Source organism: Callorhinus ursinus, unplaced genomic scaffold (genome assembly GCF_003265705.2).
Source record: "Callorhinus ursinus isolate GAN/ISIS: 27379988/994484 unplaced genomic scaffold, GSC_fseal_2.0 scaffold25, whole genome shotgun sequence".
NCBI classification, from domain to species: Eukaryota; Metazoa; Chordata; class Mammalia; order Carnivora; family Otariidae; genus Callorhinus; species Callorhinus ursinus.
In genome coordinates, this window is record NW_027397087.1 from 32988268 (window position 1) to 33012093 (window position 23826).

The 23826-nt window shown below is 51.9% G+C and overlaps 1 protein-coding gene across 1 annotated transcript in view; it reads right to left on the bottom strand.

Annotated features, from left to right (window-relative positions):
* ITGA11 (integrin subunit alpha 11) overlaps positions 1-23826 on the bottom strand; it is a 112210-nt gene that overhangs the window by 49975 nt on the left and 38409 nt on the right. Inside the window, exons 3-6 of the mRNA XM_025884148.2 lie at positions 10607-10707; positions 6195-6286; positions 3005-3119; positions 464-591 (exon numbers count right to left, since the gene is read on the bottom strand). Of these exons, the coding sequence (XP_025739933.1) occupies positions 464-591; positions 3005-3119; positions 6195-6286; positions 10607-10707 (436 nt within the window). The remainder of the gene's footprint in view (positions 1-463; positions 592-3004; positions 3120-6194; positions 6287-10606; positions 10708-23826) is intronic.

The following is a 23826-nucleotide window of genomic DNA, read 5'->3' on the forward strand; positions in this document are numbered from 1 at the left end:
CCTTGTACCTTCTAAATGTCAGTCCTCACTTGGCCGCCCAAAACAATACAGAATAAATCGACCCCCTCTTTAGCCCAGCAGCGTTTTGGACACCTGCTGGTAGCTATGTCCTCCCTCCCTCCCCCACTCGGTCTCTCAAGATCTGTGTGTCTAATTCTCCCCCGTGCCTCACTCAGCAGGGATCCACTCAACCTTCCCTGCCTTCCTTCTTACTCTCTCTAGGAAAAGTTTTTCTTAATAGTTGGCATCTATCCCAGAAGACGGGTTTGGCCGGTGAAATGGGGCCTCCTCGGAACTGTCCCCGGACGCACCCAGCAGAGGTGGGCGTCCCGGGCTGCAGGGCCTGGGCCTGGCCCTTGCACCTACACCTCATTAGCTCATGCAAAGATGCTCCTCCACGGCCCAGGCCGGCGTCTTCCATAGGTTTGGGGAGCCCTGGTCAGAGGAGGAGGGAGACACTCACCTGGATCTGCCCAGGGCCGATGTAGAACTTCTTCAGGATGTTGATGAGGAAATGTTGAACCTCCACCCAGGGGTAGATGCTGTTGGAGCCATCCAGGACAATGACGATGTCCATGTAGGTCTGGCACCCTGGGAAGTGGGGACACGGTCATGGCTGCCCAGTAACTCAGCGCTTTCAGTCTCTGATTCTCCAGGTGTGGGTCCAGGGGGCAATAAAAGAAGGACCCTGTCGCATGCATGTAATTCCCCGGGCTAGTAGTTCATTTGTGCAACATGAATGATGAGCCCAGGAATTCCTGGCTCTGCTCAGCCACTCTGTGCTGGCTATTTGAACCAAGCTTAAATCCACCCTGACTCCCTCTGCTCTTCATCAGGGACCAACCTACCATCAGCTGGCTAATGCTTTCAGCCCAAATGAATGAGTTTCACTTTTTAGGAGAGCAGTAAGGGGTGATGGCTTAAGATGAGGGATCCAGCAACAGACTGTTTGATTCCCGGCTTTGCCGGGCATTGGCTACGTGAGCTTGGGCAAGTCACCTAACCTCTCAGTGCCTGTTATCTCTGCTGTAAACACAGGCGAGGGGATAGGAGAAGGTTGCCAGGAGGAATCAAGGAAACGAGGCTGCTAAAGGGCTGAGCACAAAGTCAGGGCCCAAGAAATCTTAGCGGATCCTCTTATTTTTTTAAATGTTTTTTTCCTATTTATTTTTTAAGCAAAGTACTTTGTTAATGTGACAATGACATCGTCAGGTCAAGTATCTGTGCCTTTATTTCTGCTCTGAGCGTAAAGGTTTCTCTATAGTCTTATAATATTAATACCAAGTTAAAATGAACGATAAAAACCAACAAAGAAACATTGGTACCGTAACAAATGCAACAATCTTCTTTTAAAATCTAAGTAACTTTTGTCTATTGGTGAACGGTTAGGGTTGCTTTGAAATTAGATGTCCCAGTATGATATGATATATACATACTATATTAGATTATATCATATTGAAATATTGGGTATCTGCTGACTTCTACTGGAGATTTTTCACACTGTTGTAAAATCTACTTTATAGCAAAACAGCAGGAGACTTCTGTGTGTTGACCATTCCAGTAACTCCTGCGTCATGAAGGTGCAGTTGGTTGAAGTCAGTGCTCACCAGAGACAAAAGGTGGTGGCTTTGAATGTAGACATTCTCGTCCCACCTGCATGCTGTGTGCAGCATATGATGGCTCAATTCCTCTGGGCTAACACAGCCAGATAGCTTTGTCCTTTTCCAGCCTGGTTTAGCTTAATGCCTGCCGCCAGCTGTATGGTGCGGGCAGCCATGGACGTGACCGAGACGGAAACTCCTTAGTTAGGGGGACTTCCTAATCCAGTGGTAGGAACCAGGTTTCTTTTATTTTTAAGCCACCTTTATTATGAGAACGCATATATTACTGCTGATTCCTTTCTTGCGATTTCACTTTTTTTTTTTAAAGCATCTTGGGAAGAACTTTGCTTTAGATCTGTGGTTCCTAAACAGGACTGAACACTCCAGGGAACACACACACACACACACACACACACACACACACACACACTCACTCCCACGTACATACACCCTGGGGCTTGTCCCAGACCTACTGAGTTAGATCCTCCAGAGGGGGTGCCCTGGGGTCCACCACTGCTGCTGGTGGACCAGTGAGCAGGCCTCCAGCAGAGGAGTTCCTGGAGGCTTAGATGGTCATTTGTTGGCCTGGGGTGAGTTTCCCCATTCACACCTCATGTGACCGAACTTGCCAGCCACAGCACCGCCTTTCCCTTGGCCACTTTGTGAGCATAGAATCAACACCTCCTCCTCACCCTTAAAAGGACCACTTTCTAGCCCCTGCTGTGCTGCTGTCCGCCCCCCCACCCCCCGCCACCCCCGCCAGAGGTGCTAATCCCCTCACCCTCAATAAAACGGGTTAGCAGCTGCTTGGGTGACGGTATTCAGCCCAGAGGAAATAGTGAGGCTCGGAGCCAAGTAGTCTGGGCTTGCGGGAGACAAGGTCTGAACACTATTTCTCCAGATTTTCTTGGCGGGTGGGGAGTGAGTGGGAGGTTTTGTGTTCCATGAGGCTCTGGGCAAGCTGAGCAGAGCTTCCTGATATCCAGGAACACCAGTTAGCGGGGGCCGTTACCAGGGATATTTCTGTTTTCCTTGGCTTTCCACCTACAAGGCAACTGCATCACGTAACATCAGAGGGCACCATTCACATTGTAGTCTAAGTGAACAAGGTCCCCACAATTGGGCTGAGCATGGCTTGCTGCTCTACTTGGTGGCCCAGCAACCTCTTCCTCACTCACAGTGGGTTTGCAGTGAGCCTCTCTGCCTGCCAAGATTGTCTTCATAACCTCAGCTCACTGGCTTCCCACCAACACTCTGTTGTGGGGTAACCCACAGGTTCTGGAGCAGGGCGGGGCTCAAGTCCAGGTGCTGCTTCGTAGCTGCAGGGTGGCAGGGATCAGAGCGCAGAGCCTTCCATGACCATTGGCCACTCAGCATGGGTCTGCAGATTTGAAGCTACTTACTTTGGAGAGCTGGGGCCACTGTCTTGGAGAACCTGAAGTTGGAGTTGACTCTCGAACACATCCCTGTGGTGTAGTAGGAACTCCCACACTCGTGAGACCAGAGGGGGCTGCAGGCCTGTGAAGCACAGGGCAGACCCCTAGTCAGTGGGGGGGGGGGTGTCTCCGGGAGGGTCCAGACCCAACAGCCTTTAGCCCAGCCCAACCTCCATGACCTAAGACAGACATCCTCTATCTGAGTATTGGTACTCCAAGGATTTAGAGCCTTCTTGGAGTCTAACTGAATTCTTTCTTGCGCTAATGTGTTCTAGTTCTCTTGCTTCAGATGGAATGGAGAAAAACTAATCTTAGAGTCCTCCTTTGTTGCATTTCAAGGGTCCCATTCTCTATCCCATCACTTAGAGTTGTGACTCTCCTTTACCCTTCCTGCCCACCCTACCCACCACGCAGCATCATCCATGGGAGTGGAACCTTCAAGGTCACTAGAAGAACCTCTCTGTCTGAAGAGGTCACCTGAAGGTCCTTACTGGGAAAACTTCCAGGACTGGGTTCCAACAATATACCCAGGCCTCTTACTGGGGAAAAAAAAAAAAAAGAATGTTTCTGCTCCTTCTCTGAAATTTGTTACCAAACACATTGATGTCAGCTTCTCATTTAAAGATTGAGTAATGAGTCCCCCTCAGGGTCAGGATCATTAAAAATGAAAGCCCAGCCACATGCCTCCATTTTTGTCTTGCTGCCAGGAAACCTGGGACTAAATTTTGTGCTGTAATTTCCTTTGGTCTGGAAAAATAATTATTCCATTTCTTAATTTCTTTCTTTAATTAGCTTTCTTTTTTAGTCAGATTTTAAGGGTTTTGTTTTATCTATGTTCTTTGTTGAAGCTGCAGTAAATTATTTCTGGAAGTAGGGGGAGAATAAAGGAAGGCAGATGGTGGATGATGGCTGGAGGGATAGATGGATGGATGATGGATGGATGGATGGATGGATRGATGGATAGATGATGGATGGATAGATGGGTGGGTGTACGGATGGGTGGATGGATAGATGGATGGATGATGGATGGATGGATGGATAGATAATGGATGGATGAGTGGGTGGGTGGATGGATGATGATAGATGGATGGATAGATGGATGGATGATGGATGGATGGATGGATAGATGGATAGATGATGGATGGATAGATGGATGGATGATGGATGGGTGGATGGATAGATAATGGATGGATGAGTGGGTGGATGGATAGATGGATGGATGATGGATGGGTGAGTGGATGGGTGGAAGGATGGATGATGGATACATAGATTGATAGATGATGGATGGATGGGTGGATAGATGATGGATCGATGGGTGGTTGGATGATGGATAATGGATGGATGCCTGAATGGATGGATGATGGATAATGGATGATGGATGGGTGTAGGAAGGGATGGGTGGAAGGATGAGTGAATGGGTGGATGAACAGATGAATGGAGAGATAAACAATTGGTTGGGGGATGGACTGATGAGTGAATGGATGAATGGATGAGTGAATGAGTGAACAAAAGTTGCCATTTATAAACCAGGGACTTAACCAACCCACGGAAACCCCAGAGGGTGTATCACACAATCCTTCTTGGGCCTTCATCCACCTTGTGAAGTAGATGAAATCAATTTGGTAGGAACATGATAAGGAGCCTCAGAAGGAAAAGGGAATAGCAAAAAAGCCCCTGACAGGTCTGTGTGTGGACAAGACCCAGGGTCCCGTTTGCCCGTGGTTGGGATGATGAAGGGCTATGGGCTGACCACACACTGAGGCACCTCTGGACTTTCCCCGGTGGGGCCACTATGCTCTCCATAGCCCCTGAGCATCCCACTCATCTCGTTGTCCTGGTGTCTGGTGCTCCACACCCTGAATGTCCCATCTGTCCACAGAAACATATTGTTGGGTAAGAACAAAGAGCGACACAAGCCCTCCCATCTTAAAACGAGTGGCTCATTTTATTGGGCTTTCTGGGGTAATGCTTCTCTGAATTCCTCTCCTGTAGCTGTCTCTAGAACTATCTGTCCCAGCTGGATCCTGTTTTGAATCTCCAGCATTGCCCAACCCATGGTGGCAAGGAGCAGGCAGCGCCTGCCATGATGCCACCCGCACTTGCTGCGTGCAGGGTGCAGAGACCTCTGATGACAGGCCTTCCTGCCCCAACGTCATGTTTATGCTCCTCGTTGGCTTCTCAGCTCTCCCCCCACCAGAACTGAAACCTTAGGGGGGCAGGTGCTCTGTTGACTGCTGAATCCCCAGTGTCTGGCATTGCGCTCAGCACATCGTAAGGGCTTAAAGCATCAGTGTTGAAATGAATAAATGTCCCTACCACTTCAGCACAAATACCTCTCCTCTCTCTTCCCTGCTAAGACCCACTGTCTCTTCTTGAAAAGCAAATTAAAAACCTCCCCCAGAGGGGTGCCTGGGTGGCTCAGTCGTTAAGCGTCTGCCTTCGGCGGGGGTCATGATCCCAGGGTCCTGGGATCGAGCCCCGCATCGGGCTCCCTGCTCGGCTGGAAACCTGCTTCTCCCTCTCCTGCTACCCTTGCTTGTGTTCCTGCTCTCGCTATCTCTCTCTGTCAAATAAATAAATAAATAAATAAAATCCTTAAAAAACAAAAAACAAAAAACCTCCCCCAGAAAGCCTTCCCATCTAACCCTGCACAGTCCGGGGGGCCCGGCGCTCTGTATCTCTTCCCTCAGTTGTCGTAAATCTGTGTTCTCTCACTTACGGCTTCCCTTCAGAGACTTCCTAGGGTGTGTGGTGTGTCCTGTTTCTTTGACCGAACCTGGAGCAGAGATTCGCGCCCTCTCCCACCCCCCCGCCTCAGAAATTTGGCTCTCCAGAAGGAGGGATGGGCTCCCTTCACACCGTTGGCTGTCTCTATTCCTGTTCCTTTCAGGCTGTCCATCCTGCATCCCCAAGGTGTGCATACAAAAGAGCTCAATATGTTTTCCTGCCGGGGCTGTCCCCCTCAAAAGCTGAGGGTACGCTGGCAGAATGGTACAGGCAGGAAGTCTGGGGCAGAGCTGCTCCCTGAGCGTGTGGACAGCATGTGAGTGTGTAAGGACACGGTGACTCACCCCCTGCCTCTCCTGGCCCCAAGCAGAGGGTCTGTGGGGCAAGAGGGGTGGGGATGGGGAGAGAGGGTGGGGTGGGTGGCTCTTACCAGGAAGCTGTTGTCCTTGGGGTTGGTGGCCAGGCTCAGGCCGAGGCGCATATTGTCCTTCCGCTCAGACACGTTGGACAGAGTGACCCTTCCTGCGGTGGGAGGGAGAAACTTAGCCGGCAGCCCCTCCCCCACCCCCACCGCCCACCCTGACCCAGAGCCCCCTGCAGCTGTCAGCCACCAGAGTCCTTCCTGATTCTCCCTGCCCCTCTGGAGCCCTCGATCGCCTGCACGTCCAGGCAGCCCTCCATGCTATACTAAGGTCTTGCCCAGACATGGTCTTAGTTACTTCCTCATAGTTCCCTGTGTGATGAGGAAACTGAGTCTCAGAGAGGCCAAGCAACCTGTTCAAGGTCACACAGCAAGCACTAGGCAAAGTATTGCCCAGTCCAGCGTTTTTACTTCTCCAGACATCTGACTGGTCCCTGGCATTCCTCATGTGTCCCGTCCTGCAGCTTTCAGAACGCCTGACGTCGGCTGGTTTCCTCTAGGCAGCGTCCCCTCCACATTTTCCTTCAAGCCAGTCTGCCATCAAAACTTAGTAGTCTGGGTCCTCCCGTGACCCTGGCTCTCTGCTCATCTGATAAACTGACACGCGATAACCAATTCTCTCCCAGGACAGCAAGAGCTCTCTACAGGTGTGTGAGGTCTTGCGAGAACATCCTTCTGTGGTTGGCTGTCAAGAGAACTGATTAGGAGCAGGATCACTATCAGCCAGCTGAGTGTCAGGAGAGGGCTGGGGCAGATTAGAATGGCTCAAAAAGATTCTGTGAAGGTTTGACAAAATCATGCCACCAGGCCACTGAAGGGAAGGAAGCAAGCTTGACTTCCCCAGAGGTGCGCTGGTGTGTCAGTGGATGCGCGTTGGGGTGTACACACGTGTGTGGGCATGTGGCAGGGCGTAGAATTTCAGGGGGAAGTGAGCCAGGCATTTCATTAAATGCAGAGCAGGTCAATCTTCCTGTACTGTGAGGGGCAAGTAGATGTCTTCCCTGCCGACTTCCAAGGACTTGGGTGGCCTCCACTGAGAATGGTTTGCATATAGCTTCGGTGGTGGCTGTCAGTTTGAAGAGGGGCCTGGGGCCGGGCATGTGACGCCCCACTGTGCTGTGGGCTGGGGGTGGGGACAGCTGCGTTGGTTGTTTTTTCTCTCTGGGTTCCCTCAGTTGGTAGTAAGGCTTCTTTTGAAATCCAGCCCCTCTTGGCTGGAGACTGTGAGTGACTGGGGTTGTTTTGTTTTTGTCTGTCCAAAGAAGCCAGAGAGAAAAGATTAGTGATAACATTGTGTTTTTACAATGCCTATATCATTTACAAAATACTGCCCTCATGTGCCCTCCCAGGACCCCCTCTCGGTCCTGGGAGGCCCAGGAGTCAACATTCCCATTTCACAGACGAGAAAATGGAGATGCAGAGAGGGTTAGTGACTTCTAGGAGGTCAGTTGCTGGTAGATGAGAGAGTGGGGGCGTGAGTCCAGGCTGTGCACCATTCCATCCTGAGCTGTCCTGTCTGATGGCAGGGCGGTGGTGGCAGTGGGGTGGTAGTGAGAAATCTGGAGAGGAAGCTCTAAGCCCTGACCCCCACCCCTCAGCAGCTTGGAGACTTCTGCCCTCTGTTTGTGTCAGGGGCACGCACCCCACCTCACCTTACCTCACCTCACCTCACCTCACCTCATCCCACCCCACCTCACTCTACCTCACCTCACCTCACCTCACCTCACCTCACCTCACCTCACTTCACCTCACTTCACCTCACCTCACCTCACCTCACCTCACTGTGTACCATTTCCTTCCCCCTGGTCTCAGTGACCAAAGTTTTTAGTCAGATTGCTGACCCAGAAGCCGATGAGCATGGTAGGGGAGACTAAAGCTCACATCCTGCTTTTGCTGCATACAGGCCTTGTGGACTTGGGGCAGTCACTACCCTCTCGGGTTCGGTCTGCCCCTCTCTGAGCAGGAGAGACTAGCATCTTTTTCAGTGGGTCTGTTTGAGGACTGTGTGGCACAAGCCCTTCCTCACACGGAAGCTGCCTTCCAGAATCACATCCTCTGCCTGAGCCTCTGCCCTTCGTTAAAACCCCGACTTCATCCAGGTGTTGGGAAGAAAGTGCCAGTGACAGGCTTTTTCACACTGATGAGTGTGTGCCACCCATTCAGCCTTCCCTGGAGAGAGAAGAAAGAACATTCCTGGCTTGGTGAGGCTCACAGCCTGGAAAGGCCATAGGAAAACCCAAGAGTCAGGTTTCCCAGCCCTGCGTTTTCCACTGTGGAGATAAACTGACAGATGGTCTTCCTGCCCTACACTTTCTCCTTGGTGGCAGGGAAAGAAACAGTCCTCAAATGAAGGGCTTCCTGATCGGTTCTTTTCTTCTGCCCTGACTCACTCTGCTGCCCACCACCTCCCAGCTTATGCCCCAGTTTGGGAATGTTTTCCAGGGTCTGATGGCTTCATGGCTCTCACTGCCAGCAGGGGCTCCTCCTCCTTTGGAGGGAAATAGGATCCACACTGGAAATTAGAGCAGTAGAGGAAACTAAATGATGAGTTCATGTGTCTATGTCCCCACCTGGACCAGGAGCTTCTCTCAGCGGCCTTAGCTTGAGCCCAGTACTCACCCCTCCCACCCCCTCCTCGCTCCCTCTGCCCCAGCTGCGTGGCCCTTCTTTCAGAGTAAGCTCATTCCCACCTCAGGGCCTTTGCACGTGCTCTCCCACTGCCTGGCATGCTCTGGCCCCACCTGACTCCTTGCCATCAGACCTTTGCTCAAATGTTACCTGCTTAAGGAGGCCTCCCCTGACCACCTTACTAAGGTAGAATCCCCTCCCCACCGCCTCCCTACCCAGCCTCTCCTCTCGTAGCTTTGTGGTTGATCACACAGCATTTCTCCCTGCCTGTAGCAGTATGCCTGTCTATCTCTACCCAATTTCTAGTTTGTCTGCTTGCTTATTGTCCTCTCCCAGGAGAGCCCTTGGCTTCCTGTGCCCTGCTGTATCCCCAGAAACTAGCACAGTGCTTGGCACATACTAGGTTCTTAGTAAAATTTGGGGACATATTAGACCTGGAATAGATCCTAGGGTCATCGAGTCCACCCTCCTCACTTTACACATGAGCGAACCGAGGCTCAGAGACAGGATGTGAACTCCCTATGGACACACAGCGCAGAAACTGTTCAGCTGGAAGGAGAAACCCAGTTGGGCTTGTTTCAGAAGCCTGTGCCTTCAGGGTGGTGGTGACTGGGTTCTGTGAGCCACCAGCGAGGCTCCTGCCTCCCCCCAGACTGTTTCCTTACTAAGGTCTGGGCCCCGGCTGTGCTAGGGGTTTGAACTTCCCACCCATGGTGCTGACGCAGATGTGGACAGCGGGAGCGTCCGGCACCATGTGATGGGACAGCTGGCCGCCCTGGGGATCTGGGTTCTTGGGCTTTCTCTTTGATGCAGGCCTTTGTGTCCATCTGCTTATCTGTTGAAGCTCTGCCACCTCCCCCACCAGGCCCGCCCCGCCGGCTTCACCTCCCCAGGGAGCCCCACCCCTCGACTGGCTGCTGGGGGCCAGAGGCTGCCTTCCTAGAAGGTGGGGAGGCCAAGGGTCCTGGCTCTGGGGAAGGCAAGCCTTAGCGGCAGGACTGAGATGGCAGCATCTCAGCCCAAATGGAACTTTCGCTCCCTTCTGAAAGCAAAGCCATGGTCGGACGTTCAGGACAGAGTGGAAGTGCTTTAGAGGATTAACATGGGTGTTTTCACAGATGCACAAGGATGTGCACACATGCGCACATGCATACACAGACACGGGTCCTGCAGGGCTCTTGGGTGAGGACAACGCCTTCATTTCTGGAAGGCCATGCTGCTCACTGATGGCAGGGTGGCTGAGGGCTGCCTGGATTGGAACCTCGGCCTTGCTACTTCTCACCTAGGGGACTCTCAACAGGTGCCCTCACCTCCCCCTGCTGCCATTCCCTGCTTTGTTACCTTAAATCTCGAATGCTCGTCGAGGGGATTAAATGAGTCAAAAATCCCTAAAAGTGCTTAAACCAGTGCCGGGCACATAGGGAACATTATAGAAGATATATGAATATTCGTTATTGTTACTACTTCAAAACTGGAAAGAAGACAGGAAATGTCTTTCTCCCTCTGGGAGAGAAAGCCTTGCGTTGAGGGGCAGTGAGGGAGTCGGAAAGAGCAACGGCCGGGTACACTGGAGGCCAAGGTTTGAATCCTGGCTGGCCCCTGACAAGCTGGTGTGACTCTGAGAAAGTGGCTTCCTCTCTCTGGCCTCAGCTTGCTCATCTGTAAAATGGGGGCAGCGACCCCAGTGTGAGTGGGAGAAGCCAGTGTGACTGTGGGCATGGATGTGCTTTAAAGTCTGTCCCGCCCTAGACGGTGGTTGGCCTCACTGTGGGGAGACCAGAGGCTCACGTTACCCAGGTTGAGCTTGGTGCAGTTCCCATGGGTCACTGGACACTTGTACACGTCTCCCGTCTTCTGGTGGCCGTTGGTTTCCAATGGAGCACCCACGACTAGCCTGGGAAGGAAAAGAAGACAAGTAAAGACGCCCGGAGGAGGTGCTTCTTCCTGGCAGAGGATGGGAATGGGGAGGGCGGTACGGAGGGGAAGATGGGGTGAGGAAGGAGAGAGGAAATGCTGAGGGGCAGCCGTGTGCAGACCCTCCAACTCAGAACTGTGTCTCCCAGGGAGAGGGACACCAGCTGTTTGGCACAAAGTCATGGGGCCTGTGACCTACTCTGGGCCCTTGCCAAGATCTAGAGATACAGAGATGAAGACCACGTGGGTTCTACTATAAATGGGATGGAGGTTAGCCCCTGGGAGAAGAGAGCAGGGCAGACGTCATGGGGGAGGTGTGGTTGGCCCGGGTCTTAACGGATGAGGATGAGTCCGTCAAACAGTGGGAGGGTGGTAGTGGTGGTCATTCAGACAGAGGAATGATGGTTTGGGAGCCATAGAGTCTTGGTCATGTGTTAGGACCTGTGGAGGGCCTCATTCCTCACCGTACGTGACAGTCTTTCTGCTGGGGACCCAGGGGCTGGGGGGCATGGTGCCTAGTGGTCATTCGTGGCTGCCTCCCAAGCCACTAAATCTTTGCTCAAGGTGGGCGAGGCAGCCAGTGTGGCTAGAGCGTGGCCAGGGGCAGGCACCCAGCTGGGGCCTCCGCCTTGAGCCTAGGCTTTGTGACCTTACTTGCCCAAAGAAGCAATCGTGTCTTCTGACTTCTGATGGCTGAGAGAGGACAGGCTGGGAGGTTCAGGCTACCCAGGACTCCAGTAGCTTCTTGTGGTCAGATTGCCCCCGGCCCCCGCTCCTGCCCACCTCTCTCTGCTCTCAGGGAAGTGCGAGAGGTATGAAGTGGGTGGTTAACAGAGTTCTGTTTGAAATTAGAGTTTATGAAATAAGAGCTGAGCTTTCTCCCCTGGGAACAAGATAATGACAGATTCTAAATATATCCGCTTATTAAGCATGCCTATTTTTGACCAGCAGGAATTAATTGGACCCATAAAATCTGTTTGTCTAGACGACGTGATTTTTGGCTACTTAATTCTGTGAGCGATTGTGTGGTCAAGGCTGCTCCATTCTTTTCAGCAAGGGGGTTGGGGAGAGAGAGGGAGAGAAGGAGAGAGAGAGGGGGAGGGAGGGAGGGAGGGAGATGGGCAAGGAGGGCAGGAGAGAAGGAACTATTAGCAAGTGAACCTTGGGCTCCAAGCTTGCTTTTCTGGCTGCTCTAGTTTTCAAGGTCAACCTGATATGTGACCCAGTCTCCAAAGGGATGTTTCCTCCAGGGCCCCACCACCTGCTGGTGAGTGCTTGCTAGAAAGAATGCTTTTGAGGAACACCTCATAGGGTGCCTCTGGGAGAACTAGGTGCAGCAGGTTCTAGGTCAGAAAAACCATGGCCATCTGCTAGAAAACCTGCCTCCATGTGTCTTCTAGAAAACACCCCAGCAGCCTGATAAGGTGGACTCCTCACAACTCTGCCCATTTTATGGAGTGGAACTCTGAGGCCTCAGCGGCCTACTTGATGGGGCCCCCAACACAGGGAGAGGCCTTTGGGCTGAGATTGGAGGGACTGTGGTCTGTGTGGTCTTGAGAGATCATTGGACTTTCCAGACCTTGGTTTTCTTAGCTGTGAAATGGGGTTATCAACCCCCGTACTATCTCTGTGCAAAGTCACAGATGTCAAAAGTCATCCAGAAACAGAGGGGCTGTCTCTAAGTAACCTATGCAGAAAGACTAAGGTCATGTGGTCTGGCAATGTCCAGCATGTAACAATCTGGCAGTTAAATCCACCAAGTCATTGTGACCCCAAACTTGCCTCAAGACCAGGTGTGGTCCTTTTCAAAGAACAAGGGCCAGCCCCTACCTCCCATCTCCATTCTCCAGACCCGATTTCCCTGGGGGACATTGGCATCTCATGAGGTGGCAGGACAGGGCATACTGTCCCCATATTACAGATGCAGAAGCTGAGGCCCCAAGAGGGGAGCTGACCCAGGCCCCCCAATCTGTCTGTGGCAGAGCCAGGACTGGTTCTCCTCGGACAGCTTTGTCTGTGTTGCCCCAAATATTTCTTTGCCATGCAGTGAGGGCCTGGGTCAGCCTTCTTTACCATTCTCGAGTCTTGCCGTTACGTGCGCCTGTCAGGCTTGAGGTTTTGAGGATGTGATTCAATCTCACTGCGAGGGGGTAACTGCCCAAGCCCAGGGAAAATGTTTGCGTCACCACCGAAACCAGCCAAATGGCTCCTGGGGTCTGGCAGCCCTGGCCATCCCCTGTGGCCTCAGCCTTATATAGCCATCTGCGGCCTCAGGCTTGCCGTGCCTCTGGGGGCAGGACAACACCAGTCCCTGTGGTGTGGGCACCAGACAGCAAGACAAACCCCAAAGGTCATGGCGAGCATCAGGCCCTTTCCATGGGCCGTGTGCTGTGACTCACTGGCTGTGGGCTCCCGGCATTCTTCCGGGAGCAGGGCTGCTGCGGATGGGAGAATTTGCGGCAGGCTTCAGCCACAGCCCTGTGGGACCCCTCCCTGGTGGCTGCCTTCTATAGAAGCAGGACCTTGCCAAGGGAGGAGGCTCTCTGGAGAGAAGGCCACCTGAGGAAGACAGGGGTGGCCCCGCTGGGTGCCTGGCTCCTTGGCTCCCAGCAGGTCACAGGCTAAGACAAGGGGCCCTGGCTCTGTACCTCACACCCTCTCCAACAGGGCCCCATGGGAACTCATCCTGACCTCAGCTTATCCTTGGCTCCATCCGTCAAGACAATTTTAGCGTCTGAACCTTTTCAAATGCATGCTCTTATCAGAAAAAAAGGTAACATGGACCTCCAGTGTGTATAAATTTATATGTAAATTATACTAGTGTGAAACTGTTAGTCGTATCTTAAATATCAGTAATGGTTTTTTTTTTCAGATAAAATATAAACTTAAATAGAACTTGAATCATTTTATTTCTGTGCCCCAAGTATACTGTCTTACCCATGCCTGGTGGTGTGCACATCCCACCTTGGACACCATCCCTTTAAGATCCAGCAAAATTCCCACCTACTCCAGGAAGTCCTCCCTGATTACCCCCACGCTTTCCCACATGAACTAGCATGTAATCTCTGTTGTCTGCTGTGGTCAGTAGTTTATCATAATTCCTTGAAGGCTGAGATTTTCTCATCTGGCCTTGCTGCCAGGACTAGCACTGGGTGGTCTGGAAGGCCCTCAATAAAAAGGTATCTATCGGTTTCTCTGGCCTTCTGGTTGATGGTCCAGAGCTGCAGCAGTGGCTTCAGGAGCTTTTGGCTTTGCCTCAGATCTAAGAGGAGCCCCAAGTTCAGGGCCCAGAAAAAGGGTTACTGAGAAATGGAGTATTTTCTGTGCAAAGAAGTGATCCAGCTTCCATTTAGAGTCAGTGTTGCTTGCTTTCCTGGGTCCCATGTCTCTCTTCCCACAGTCCTCGTTTTTGTTTGGGGATCCAGGGAACCTGGCTCCATTCCCAGTTCTAGGGACTGAGCACATACCTCAGGCGAGGCCAAGTTTTTCCCCCGGCTGCAGTGATTAAGTCAGGGTCACCCCCATCAGAGTGAATCTCGGGACTTTTGCTTGGGACTCAGGGACCAAAGTAGTTTCTTTTCTCTGGATGCCATATGTAGATGTAAGCCGTGGAATTGCCGGCAGCCACCTTGTGGCAACGAGAGTTGCGAGCTGATGCATGGACAGAGGGAGGTCTGAGAGAAGCATTAAGAGAAGGAGCTGAAGTCCTGATGATACTGTAAGCCCCCAGATCAAACTCTACCTGAAGCAATAACTACTTTTTACATATAAACCTGTTTGGGTTGAGTTTTCAGGTATTTATAACCACAGACATCTAACTGGAGTGTGTAAGTCCAAAAAACCCACATAGTTAAAATTACCCTTAGAAATTCCATATATTACCATGCTGTAAGAGGAATCTGACATCCAAGACCAATGAGAGAGGAGCGGATTCCTACCCTGCAGCTCCTGCTCCATCTGGGGCATAGACTTACTTTGTTGTGAGTGGTGGGTGGATTCACAGACACCATGATAATTATTTCTCTGGTTGTTTAGCTGAATGCATAAAACCGTCCCCTGGTCCAGCCTTGTGGGAACAGAAATTCTTTTGTTCTATGTGCATCACTCTTATAACAGCTCCTTGGACAGGGAGCTCTGCACTCCTGGGGTTTCTGGTTACCTGGTAATTGGCCGGGCAGGCCATCGGAGCTGAGAGGAAACCGAGAGGTTCCTTGGGTCAGCCTCACGACATGGCAGTGAGTCATCGGAAGCCAGAGCAGGGAAGTCCTATGTCTGAGGTCTCAGAGTGCACGGTGCATGGCATCCTGATTCCCAGGGCAATGGTCCCCCCAAGCTGGGAGGGTGGAAAGCATGGGGGCAGGGACTGGGGCTCTAGGCTCAGCTCAGCCTTTTACCTGCTGAGTCTGGGGAGGTGGGTATGAACAACTTAGCTCCCCAGCAAATGGGGTCAGCAGTAGCCATAGGCACAAAAAGGCCATCAGAGTCTTGGGGAAGGAAAGAGAAAACTTCCAACTGATGGGCCTGCCCTCCGAGGAGGTCCTGAGCCCAGGGGTCTGCACAAACTGCTGGCGAAAGGCAGGATGTGGGGTTTCATCTTCTCCCCGGGTAGCCTCTTTGCCCCTCTCTGCCAGACCCGGCCCTCGCATCCTAGGAAATCCGACTATCGTTCATTATTTTTTTCATTTTCATGAATCCCTTTTGGTGTCGTTGAATTGCACTTGATTTTGATCACCAGAACCGTTTTGAGGCTGGAAGGGCAGTTAGTATCTGAGGCTCAGAAGATGATGTGACAAGGCTGTGGAGAGACACTGGGACTCCAAGTCCAGTGCTCTTCCCACCATTGTGAAAGAGTGGCCAGTTCAGAAGGCCCAGCGTGGAGAGGGGCTGCCCCCCTGGAGCCAGCTGGGCCTATCCTCCAGGGGCCTCTTCCCTCCTCCTCTCCCACCCATCCGGGTCCCTCCCTCACCTGCTCCTCTCTCCCAGCACCCCTACTCCACTCACACCCACCCAGGCCCTTGGCTCCATTGTTTTCTTGGCTCCATTTTCCTTCCCTGAAATCGGATAGGGGCATCAGGGAGGGAGGTCCACTTGAAGAGCAGAGAGCTCAGCGGAACAAAGGAGAGACTATTCCTTTACTGAGGTTTTTTCCTCTCCCTCTCTCTCCATGGAAAATGTAATCTCCTGCAGCCAGCATGAATAGGGTGGCTAATGTGTTCAAGATGGGGCTGGGGAAGTGCTGAGTGCAGCAAACCCCGTGCTGGGGGCGGCGGCCCTGGGGCTGTACTGGCTGGGGGCAGGGTGCGGAGGGAGAGCCCTCCTGGCACCTGCTGATCTTTCTGATTCGACTGGAGGGGCTTGTGGCTCAGACGCCTGGCAAGGCCTGGACTCCTGGGGGCCAGAAAAATGAGGACTCCTCTGTTTGCCAGCACATCCCTAACTCCTCCTGCCCCTGTGCAACCCCTATCAGAGGTGAAAATCCTTTGCGTGCATTTGAAACAAACACATATACTGTGATGATTAATTTTATGTGCCAACTTGATGGGGCTAGGGGGTGTCCAGATACTTGGTCAAACGTTATTCTGGGTATATCCGTGAGGGTGTTCTGGGATGAGATGGGCATTTAAATCTGAAGACTGAGGAAAGCAGATTGTCCTCCCTCATGCGGGTGGGCCTCATTCAAACAGTCGAAGGCCTGAAGATGAGAGGACTGACCCTAGCCCCAGTAACAGAGAATCCTTCCTAACAGGCTGCCTTGGAACTGAGACATTGACTTTTTCTTATTTGTGGTCTCAAATGGAAACTTCAGCTCTCCTAGGTCTCCAGCCAGCGGGCCTTCACACAGTAACTACCCCATTGGCTCCTCTGAGTCTCCAGCTTGCTGATGTACCCTGCAGATCTCGGGACTCACCAGCCTCCATAATCATGTGAACCAACTCCTTATAATAAATCTCTTTATATAGGGGCGCCTGGGTGGCTCAGTCGTTGGGCGTCTGCCTTCGGGTCAGGTCGTGATCTCAGGGTCCTGGGATCGAGCCCCACATTGGGCTCCCTGCTCCACTGGAAGCCTGCTTCTCCCTCTCCCACTCCCCCTGCTTGTGTTCCCTCTCTCGCTGTGTCTCTCTCTGCAAATAAATAAATAAAATCTTCAAAAAAAAATAAATCTCTTTATATATGTATATGTATACACACACATATACACACACATCCTATCGGTTCTGTTTCTCTGGAGAACCCTAATACAGTTACATAGTGCTTGTTCCGTTCTAAGGGTTTTGCATGTATTTGCTGCTCCTGGTGATCCACGCCCTCATTCATTCATGAATCATGAGCATTTATTGAGCCCCTGCTAAACCACCAAGCACTGGGGGCACGACAACGCACACGATGTCATCCTGCCTTCCGGAGGTTTCCGGAGGAGCCTCCCTGGTGAGACAGGCAGGTTAAGAGGTCGTTACAACACTCCAGTGGTTCTCAAAGTGGTTCCCAGACCAGGAGCATCAGCCTCCCTTGGAGCTGGTTAGAAATGCAACATCCTGCCCCCCACCCCAAAACTGACGGAATCAGAAACTAAAAGGGGGACCCAGCATCTGTGTAATAACAGGCCCCCCCAGGGGATGCTGATGCATGGAATCATAATACACAGGGTGACCCGCAACTCTAGCTGGGCTCAAAGCCCCAAATCCATTCCAGTAAAATCCACCTTCTTTATCTGCCTGCCGATGCTCTGTGTTCGCTCACTGCCGCTCACCTGCCTGTCCCCCCTTTTATCAGGGTGGCTCTGAATGTGGCACGGCTGGGTCTGTCACTTGGGGCTCAGCTCCAATGTCACCTCCCCCAAGGGGCCTTTCCTGACCACCTGCCACTCCTGTCTCGCCACCTTGCCTTAGCTTCCGACAGCACTTCCCCGTCTCTGAAGACAACTTTTTCTTTTTTTTTTAAGATTTACTTATTTGAGAGAGAGAGAACACGAGTGGAAGGGGCAGAGGGAGAGACAGAGAGAGAGAATCTCAAGCAGACTCTGGGCTCAGGGTGGAGCCTGATGTGGGGCTCCATCTCACTACAGTGAGATCAGGACCTGAGCCAAAACCAAGAGTCAGGCGCTCAATGAACTTCACCACCCAGGTGTCCTTGGAAGTGCCTTTTTAATTTTTTTCCCATTCATCATCTTTTAAAAAGATTTTTTTCATCTTTTTTTAAATTTTTTGACACAGAGAGAGCACAAGTGGGGGGGCGGCAGGCAGAGGAAGAAGCAGGCCCCCCGCCGAGCAGGGAGCCTGATGTGGGGCTTGATCCCAGGATCCTGGGATCACGACCTGAGCCGAAGGCAGACGCTTAACGACTGAGCCGCCCAGGTGCCCACTGTTCATCATCCCTATCTCCCAGTAGAATGTGAGCTGCAAGGGGGTGAGGACCTCGTTGGTCAGGTTTGCATCTCTAGACACCCCAGCACCCACAAGAGTGCCTGGCACAGAGTAGCTCCCCAAAATACAATTGTTGGATGAATTAGCCAATCATCTGGCTCAGCGGGATGACTGTAATCCCATAGTCTGCAATTTGGGACCACTGACTACAGGCCCTCCTTGGTCTCCCAACACCTGTTAATCCAGCTGGGAGAGTGGAACAAGCTCTATTGGAGGAGCCAACACCCTAGATAAGGCTGTTAACTGCCCTGGGCCTCAGTGTTCTCATCTACTGAATGGGACCGAACACACCTGGGCTACTAGGGTTTCAAGGGTGGTGCGCCCCAGACCTTGCTGGTCATCAGAGTCACTTGGGGAGTTGCCAATGCAGATTCCTGGGCCTCACCTCCAGAAGGTTCTGGTTCAGCCAGCTGGGGACAGGGCCCAGGAATCTATTCTTAGACGCTCCCAGATGTTCAGGCAGGAAGCAGATATGAGGCCCTGTGGACATGTGAAAAAGCATGTGTGTCCCAGGAATTTTTACTACATCTGGGGATCATGATCACGGGAACCTTCTTAACTGTCCAGGAATTTTTTTTTTTAATTTGCTTCTTTTGGTCACAAGAAAACACGTAAGAAATACCGACTTTAACACATAAGTGATACATGCTTGCTGTTTAATGTTCATAGTGCAGAACTGTGCAAAGTATAATATGCAAGGCTTCCCCTTCTTCACCCAGCCCTCTGTAGGTAACGACTACTAGCAAGAGGGGTGCAGAAAACCTTCCAGGTATTTATGGAGCAAATTTGGAAAATGGAATATTCTACAGACATGGTTCTGTAGTGAACTATTTTCACTTAACTATTTTATCTTCGAACAAGTGTCCATGTCAGTATATATCAATGCCACGCTTAGACCTGGTCTCTGGGCCCCTGCCCTGGGTCCCACTCTGACCCGTCTCTAACTGTGCCCCCTCCCATGGGGTGAGGAGTCCCAGGGGTCAACAGAACAGGACCCAGAGCCCATGGCCTCCCAGTCTGGGTGCCGGGACGCTGAAATCTCCTGCTCAAGCAGCTCAGGACAGGCCTCTTCCATGGATCTTTCTGACGGCACATCCTACCACCAGTAGGGCTAGCGGAGGAGTGGCTGGCTGCTCGATGGGGGTATGGACAGAGCTCGGAGATGAAGCCTTTCATCAGCACCAAGGAATAAACAAGGCTCCGTGTGCAAGTAGCTACGCGGGACAGCGCAGTCAGTGGGGACAAAGCCTGTGCCTGTTACTGTGCAGGCAGGCGCCGGAGCTGGCCCCCGTCATCCCAGGCACAGAGCCTGCCTGACAAACATCATCACAGCTGTTGACTTCACAAACTTGGCTTTCTGCTTTGTTCCTGGAAACTTCTGGGTCCACCTCAGCTTACACGCAAACAGCATTTTTTCCTAAGTTGCAGAAGAGGGAAGAGTGAGGGAAGGTGGTGACTGCAAAGGACAATCTCAGCCCACTGGAAGGGAAAACGAGAACCTGACCCACTGACCGTGAAGAACGGAGCGGCCAGCTTGTGCCGTTTAGCTCAGCGCCCCTCCCTTTCACACACCCGGACGCCAGTCTCCCGGGGCCACTTGTCCCAGTTTTCACCAGACCTGGAACTCTCCTTCCTGCCTCTGTGTGTGCAGTCCCCTAATTCCAAACTCTTGAGCCTGCCCCCTTCCATCCACTCTTCAGTGCCTCTTCTTCCAGGACCCCCCCCCTGCCCTTGATCTCTCAGCTGAAAGCTCTCTCTCACTTCCCATGAAGCTTTGTTTCTACCCTTCCTATCTGTTTTTTCTTTCCTTTAGATAATTCGCCTTGAGAGAGCAGAGAGTGAGACCCCGATCCACCTTTAAGTCTCCCCTTCGGTGCTGGTGCAGTACCTTGAACACAGTCTAGGCTTAATAATTGCTTCCTGAGTGAATATGCAGATGGACAGCTGGACGATGCTGCTCATTTTGCAAAGATGAGTTGAATCTTCACGCTGCTTCTTGGGGGGTAGGTAGCTAGGAGCAGAGCTGAGTTCTTCTGGGCCCCCTCTGCAGCTGGGCCTCCAACTTTGGAATGCCCTTGGCCTGGTGCTCCCCAGGAAGGTGGCTGTGGGCTGGCCTCCCTTCGGATAGGGGAGTGTAAGGATCCCCCCTTCTCTTTTCAAAATGTCTGACAAACTTGCTTGTTTTTCTGAGTCACGCTCAGGGTTGATTCTTCCCCCCGCTTTTAGAACAAATCTTTCCTCCGAAAATGGAACGTAAACACATGGATAGTTTGGGCAGATGTTGCTCAGTGGGATATATGGTTTCAGTGTCATGGCAGCTCCTCAGTCTGTACTTGGTAGCAGGGCCAGGGGCCTTGGAAGCCCCCGTTCTCTCTCCCAGGCAGGCCTGCTTCCTCGGGTTCATGATCAGGCTGGTGATACTCAAAATGTGCGCAGCATACGCAGCCCATGGCTCAAGGAGTTGCCCCCAGGGCCAGGGGAGGCAAGCGCACAAGAACTCATCCGCATCTGGCTGAAGAAGACAGCAAGGCCCAGAGAATGTCAGAGGCTCTGGGTAGAGGCTGAGGCACAGCCGGGATACTCCATAGTCCTACTGAGTCCGTTGCCCCTTCCGCCAGCAGGACTTGGGGAAAGGAGCAAAAGGGGAGAAAGGGCAAAAAAACAGACGCTGTTTTTCAGCTTGGGGCCTGTTGTCACGTTTATGGTTAATTCCGATCTGCTCCCAGGCAGGCTAAGTGACCTGCGGGGAGCTCCCCTGCCCTTTCTGGGCCTGTGTCCTCATCTGTGAAATAGAGCTTGGGCAGATTCAGTTCAGAGACGGAATCACTGAACGCTCCCTATGAGCTGGGCACCGAGGATGGAAAGCTGAATGGAGAGCAGTCCACACCCCTGATTTGGAGGAGGCCGAGAGACCTGCACCTGATGATATCAGGGTGGAGGACAGTGCTATGAGAGGGGGCCCCGGTGTGGTGGGGGCACAGAGGAAGGGCACTTGCTCAACCATCTGGGAAGCCTTTCTGGAGCAGGCAACTGCTCGATGGGGCCTTGCAAGGTGAATAGGTGTCCCCCAGGTGAAGAGGGACTGGGGCCCATGGGGAGGAATGACAGCTGAGTCCTGATGGTGCCTGGTGATGTGCGTGATTCTAATGCACCTGCTGTGGCAAAGGCTTCCATGGGTCAGGGATGGACCCAGAGAGCCAGACAAGTGCCTGCCTTCACAGAGCTCGGGGTGGGGTCCTCCTCAGCTGGGCTCACGCCATTCATCCCCTTTCTTCCTCCCCACCCACATCTCCTTGACACCCCATATTCCCACCCTTCTCCCCTCGTTTGTGTAGAGAACTCTACCTAACACGGCCCGAAGTGTAGATAGATGGTTAAGTGCCTACATGTTTGAGGACCATTGCATTTTCTCCCTGATCAGATTAACCTCCCTGCCTCCCTCCCCCACTTTCCAGGGTCTCTAAATCCCTGCAGTTGGCCACCCCTTTGGGTTCAGGCATTGAGGGTCACTCTCAAAGTAAGCCTGGAACCGGCTAACGCACGGAATTCATGAGAACTCACAGACCCCTTAAATCAGTGGTTCTAGAACCTTGGCTGGGCATCTGACTTATGTGGGGATGTTTAGGAGTATGGATTTCTACCTCCAAAGATTCTGATTTTGTAAGTCTTGGACTGGGCTAAAGAATCTTTTTAAACCTTTCGCAGGCAATTCTGTTCTGCCAGCTTTAGCAACCCCTAGATTATATTATCAGGTGATCACCAGGCTTTGAAATAATGGAAAACAGGCCACATAAGAATTGGCGACAGGATGCCCAATCAAAAACAGTTAACAAACACTACTTAACAAACATCGACTTTCAAAGCACTTTGTATGAACAAGCAAATAAACTAAGGCATGCATAAATGACTATTTGGGGTAGTTGATTATGTGTCTGGGCTTGTGCTAGGTGCTTCCTTGGACATTAACCCAAGTCACCCAGCTGGCTAAGGGACAGCTCCACGGCCTCACTCTCCCCGTCTCTGGGCACAGGAGGGCGGGACACACAGAGACCAGCCCTGAGTTGCATCAGGGAATTACTGGCTATGCAAAGTCCTTCGAAGTAATTTCTGTCTGGTTCAAAGCTCAGATTTATTTCCCTCCTCTCCCTTCTGGATTGTGAGTAATGGCTCTTCTTACAGAATTATTATTGGAGAAGCCATAAAGAAGCAAAGCGGCTGTAGAGGCACTTGAACCACTGGAGGGTAGAGTCTGTCATTACATCATTGCAACCATCCTCCCTCTTGGGTTACAAAATCCCTGGCTCGGTGGTCGGGGGGAAGCAGAAAGGACAGTGCAGAGAGGAGTTGCTGCTGCTAAGTAGGCACCCAGTGTGGGGCCAGACTCCTGTTCACCCCCCACCTGCTGCATGCCTCACTCCCCTGCAGCTGGCTCCCCTCCCATACCTCAGCCTCTCACCAACCTCTCTCATGTGGGACCACTGTCCCCAGACTCTTTACCACCAGAACGTCCAGCTTAGGGCTGCCCTGAGATTTAGGTAGGTCACAGCCTGACTTCTGGAACCATTCTCCCCTTCTCCTTTTGTGGGTCTGTGCCAAGCAAAGATGAATCAAAGGCGAGCCCTACCCTTGGGGGCCCTTTGCTACTTCTCTTAATTGGCTTTTTCTACAACTCTCCACGTCTGTCTGCATTATTGGCTTAGGGTGACTAATCACAGCTAAACCGGGAATAAATGATTCGAGAAAGGATTTAGAGATTCCACAGAAGGCAAGAGCAACCTTGTCAAGATGGTCTGGAGTCAATGACAAGCGTTTGCCAATGGCCATGTGTCTGAGGGATGCAGCCGTGTGGGAGAGAACAAGCGCCATTGGAAAGAGTTTGAAATCCCGAGGAGCCCTTGATTCTTCACGAAGTAGTCAGGAAAAGCTAGAAGGAGGTATTCTTTTTTTTTTTTTTTAGTTTTTTAAAAAGATTTTATTTATTTATTTGATGGAGAGAGACACAGCGAGAGAGGGAACACAAGCAGGGGGAGTGCAAGAGGGAGAAGCAGGCTTCCCGCCGAGCAGGGAGCCCAACATGGGGCTCGATCCCAGGACCCCGGGACCATGACCTGAGACGAAGGCAGACGCTTAACGGCTGAGCCACCCAGGCACCCCTAGAAGGGGGTATTCTATCCAAGTCTGGAGAAAGCAAGGCTTAGGTTAAGCCGTGGTCCCTCACAGTCGAGGTTAGTGAGAAAAAGCATGTGTAGCACACTGATTTGTTTTTATAATTGAATATAACTCTAAAACATGTTTATTCCAATTATGGTTTTCAATAAGGAGCTCAGTCTTTCACATTTTATAGCCGAGTGGCATGGAAGTACGTTCTAGCCCCAAGCTGTAACATCAAGGGGAAGCCTAGGTATTAGACGTGAGGAGCCCTTACCGGCCAGCCTTGCTCCCCCTAGTGTCAGTTATGAGAATTGCAGATAAAGTACTAAGGTGCAATTAATAACCAGTCTTGAAAATTCAAACCTATGAAATTATAGAAAGCCATTCTCAAAATGGAGTGAATGTCAGCATTAGTTTGTCCTCCACGTCATGTGAGGAGCCCTCCTTCCCTGTCCTGTGCTGGACCCAGGAAGGACGTCGGGGGTCCCAGAAGGAGTCTGGTGGAAGAGTCCATAGGCCCCTGGGGC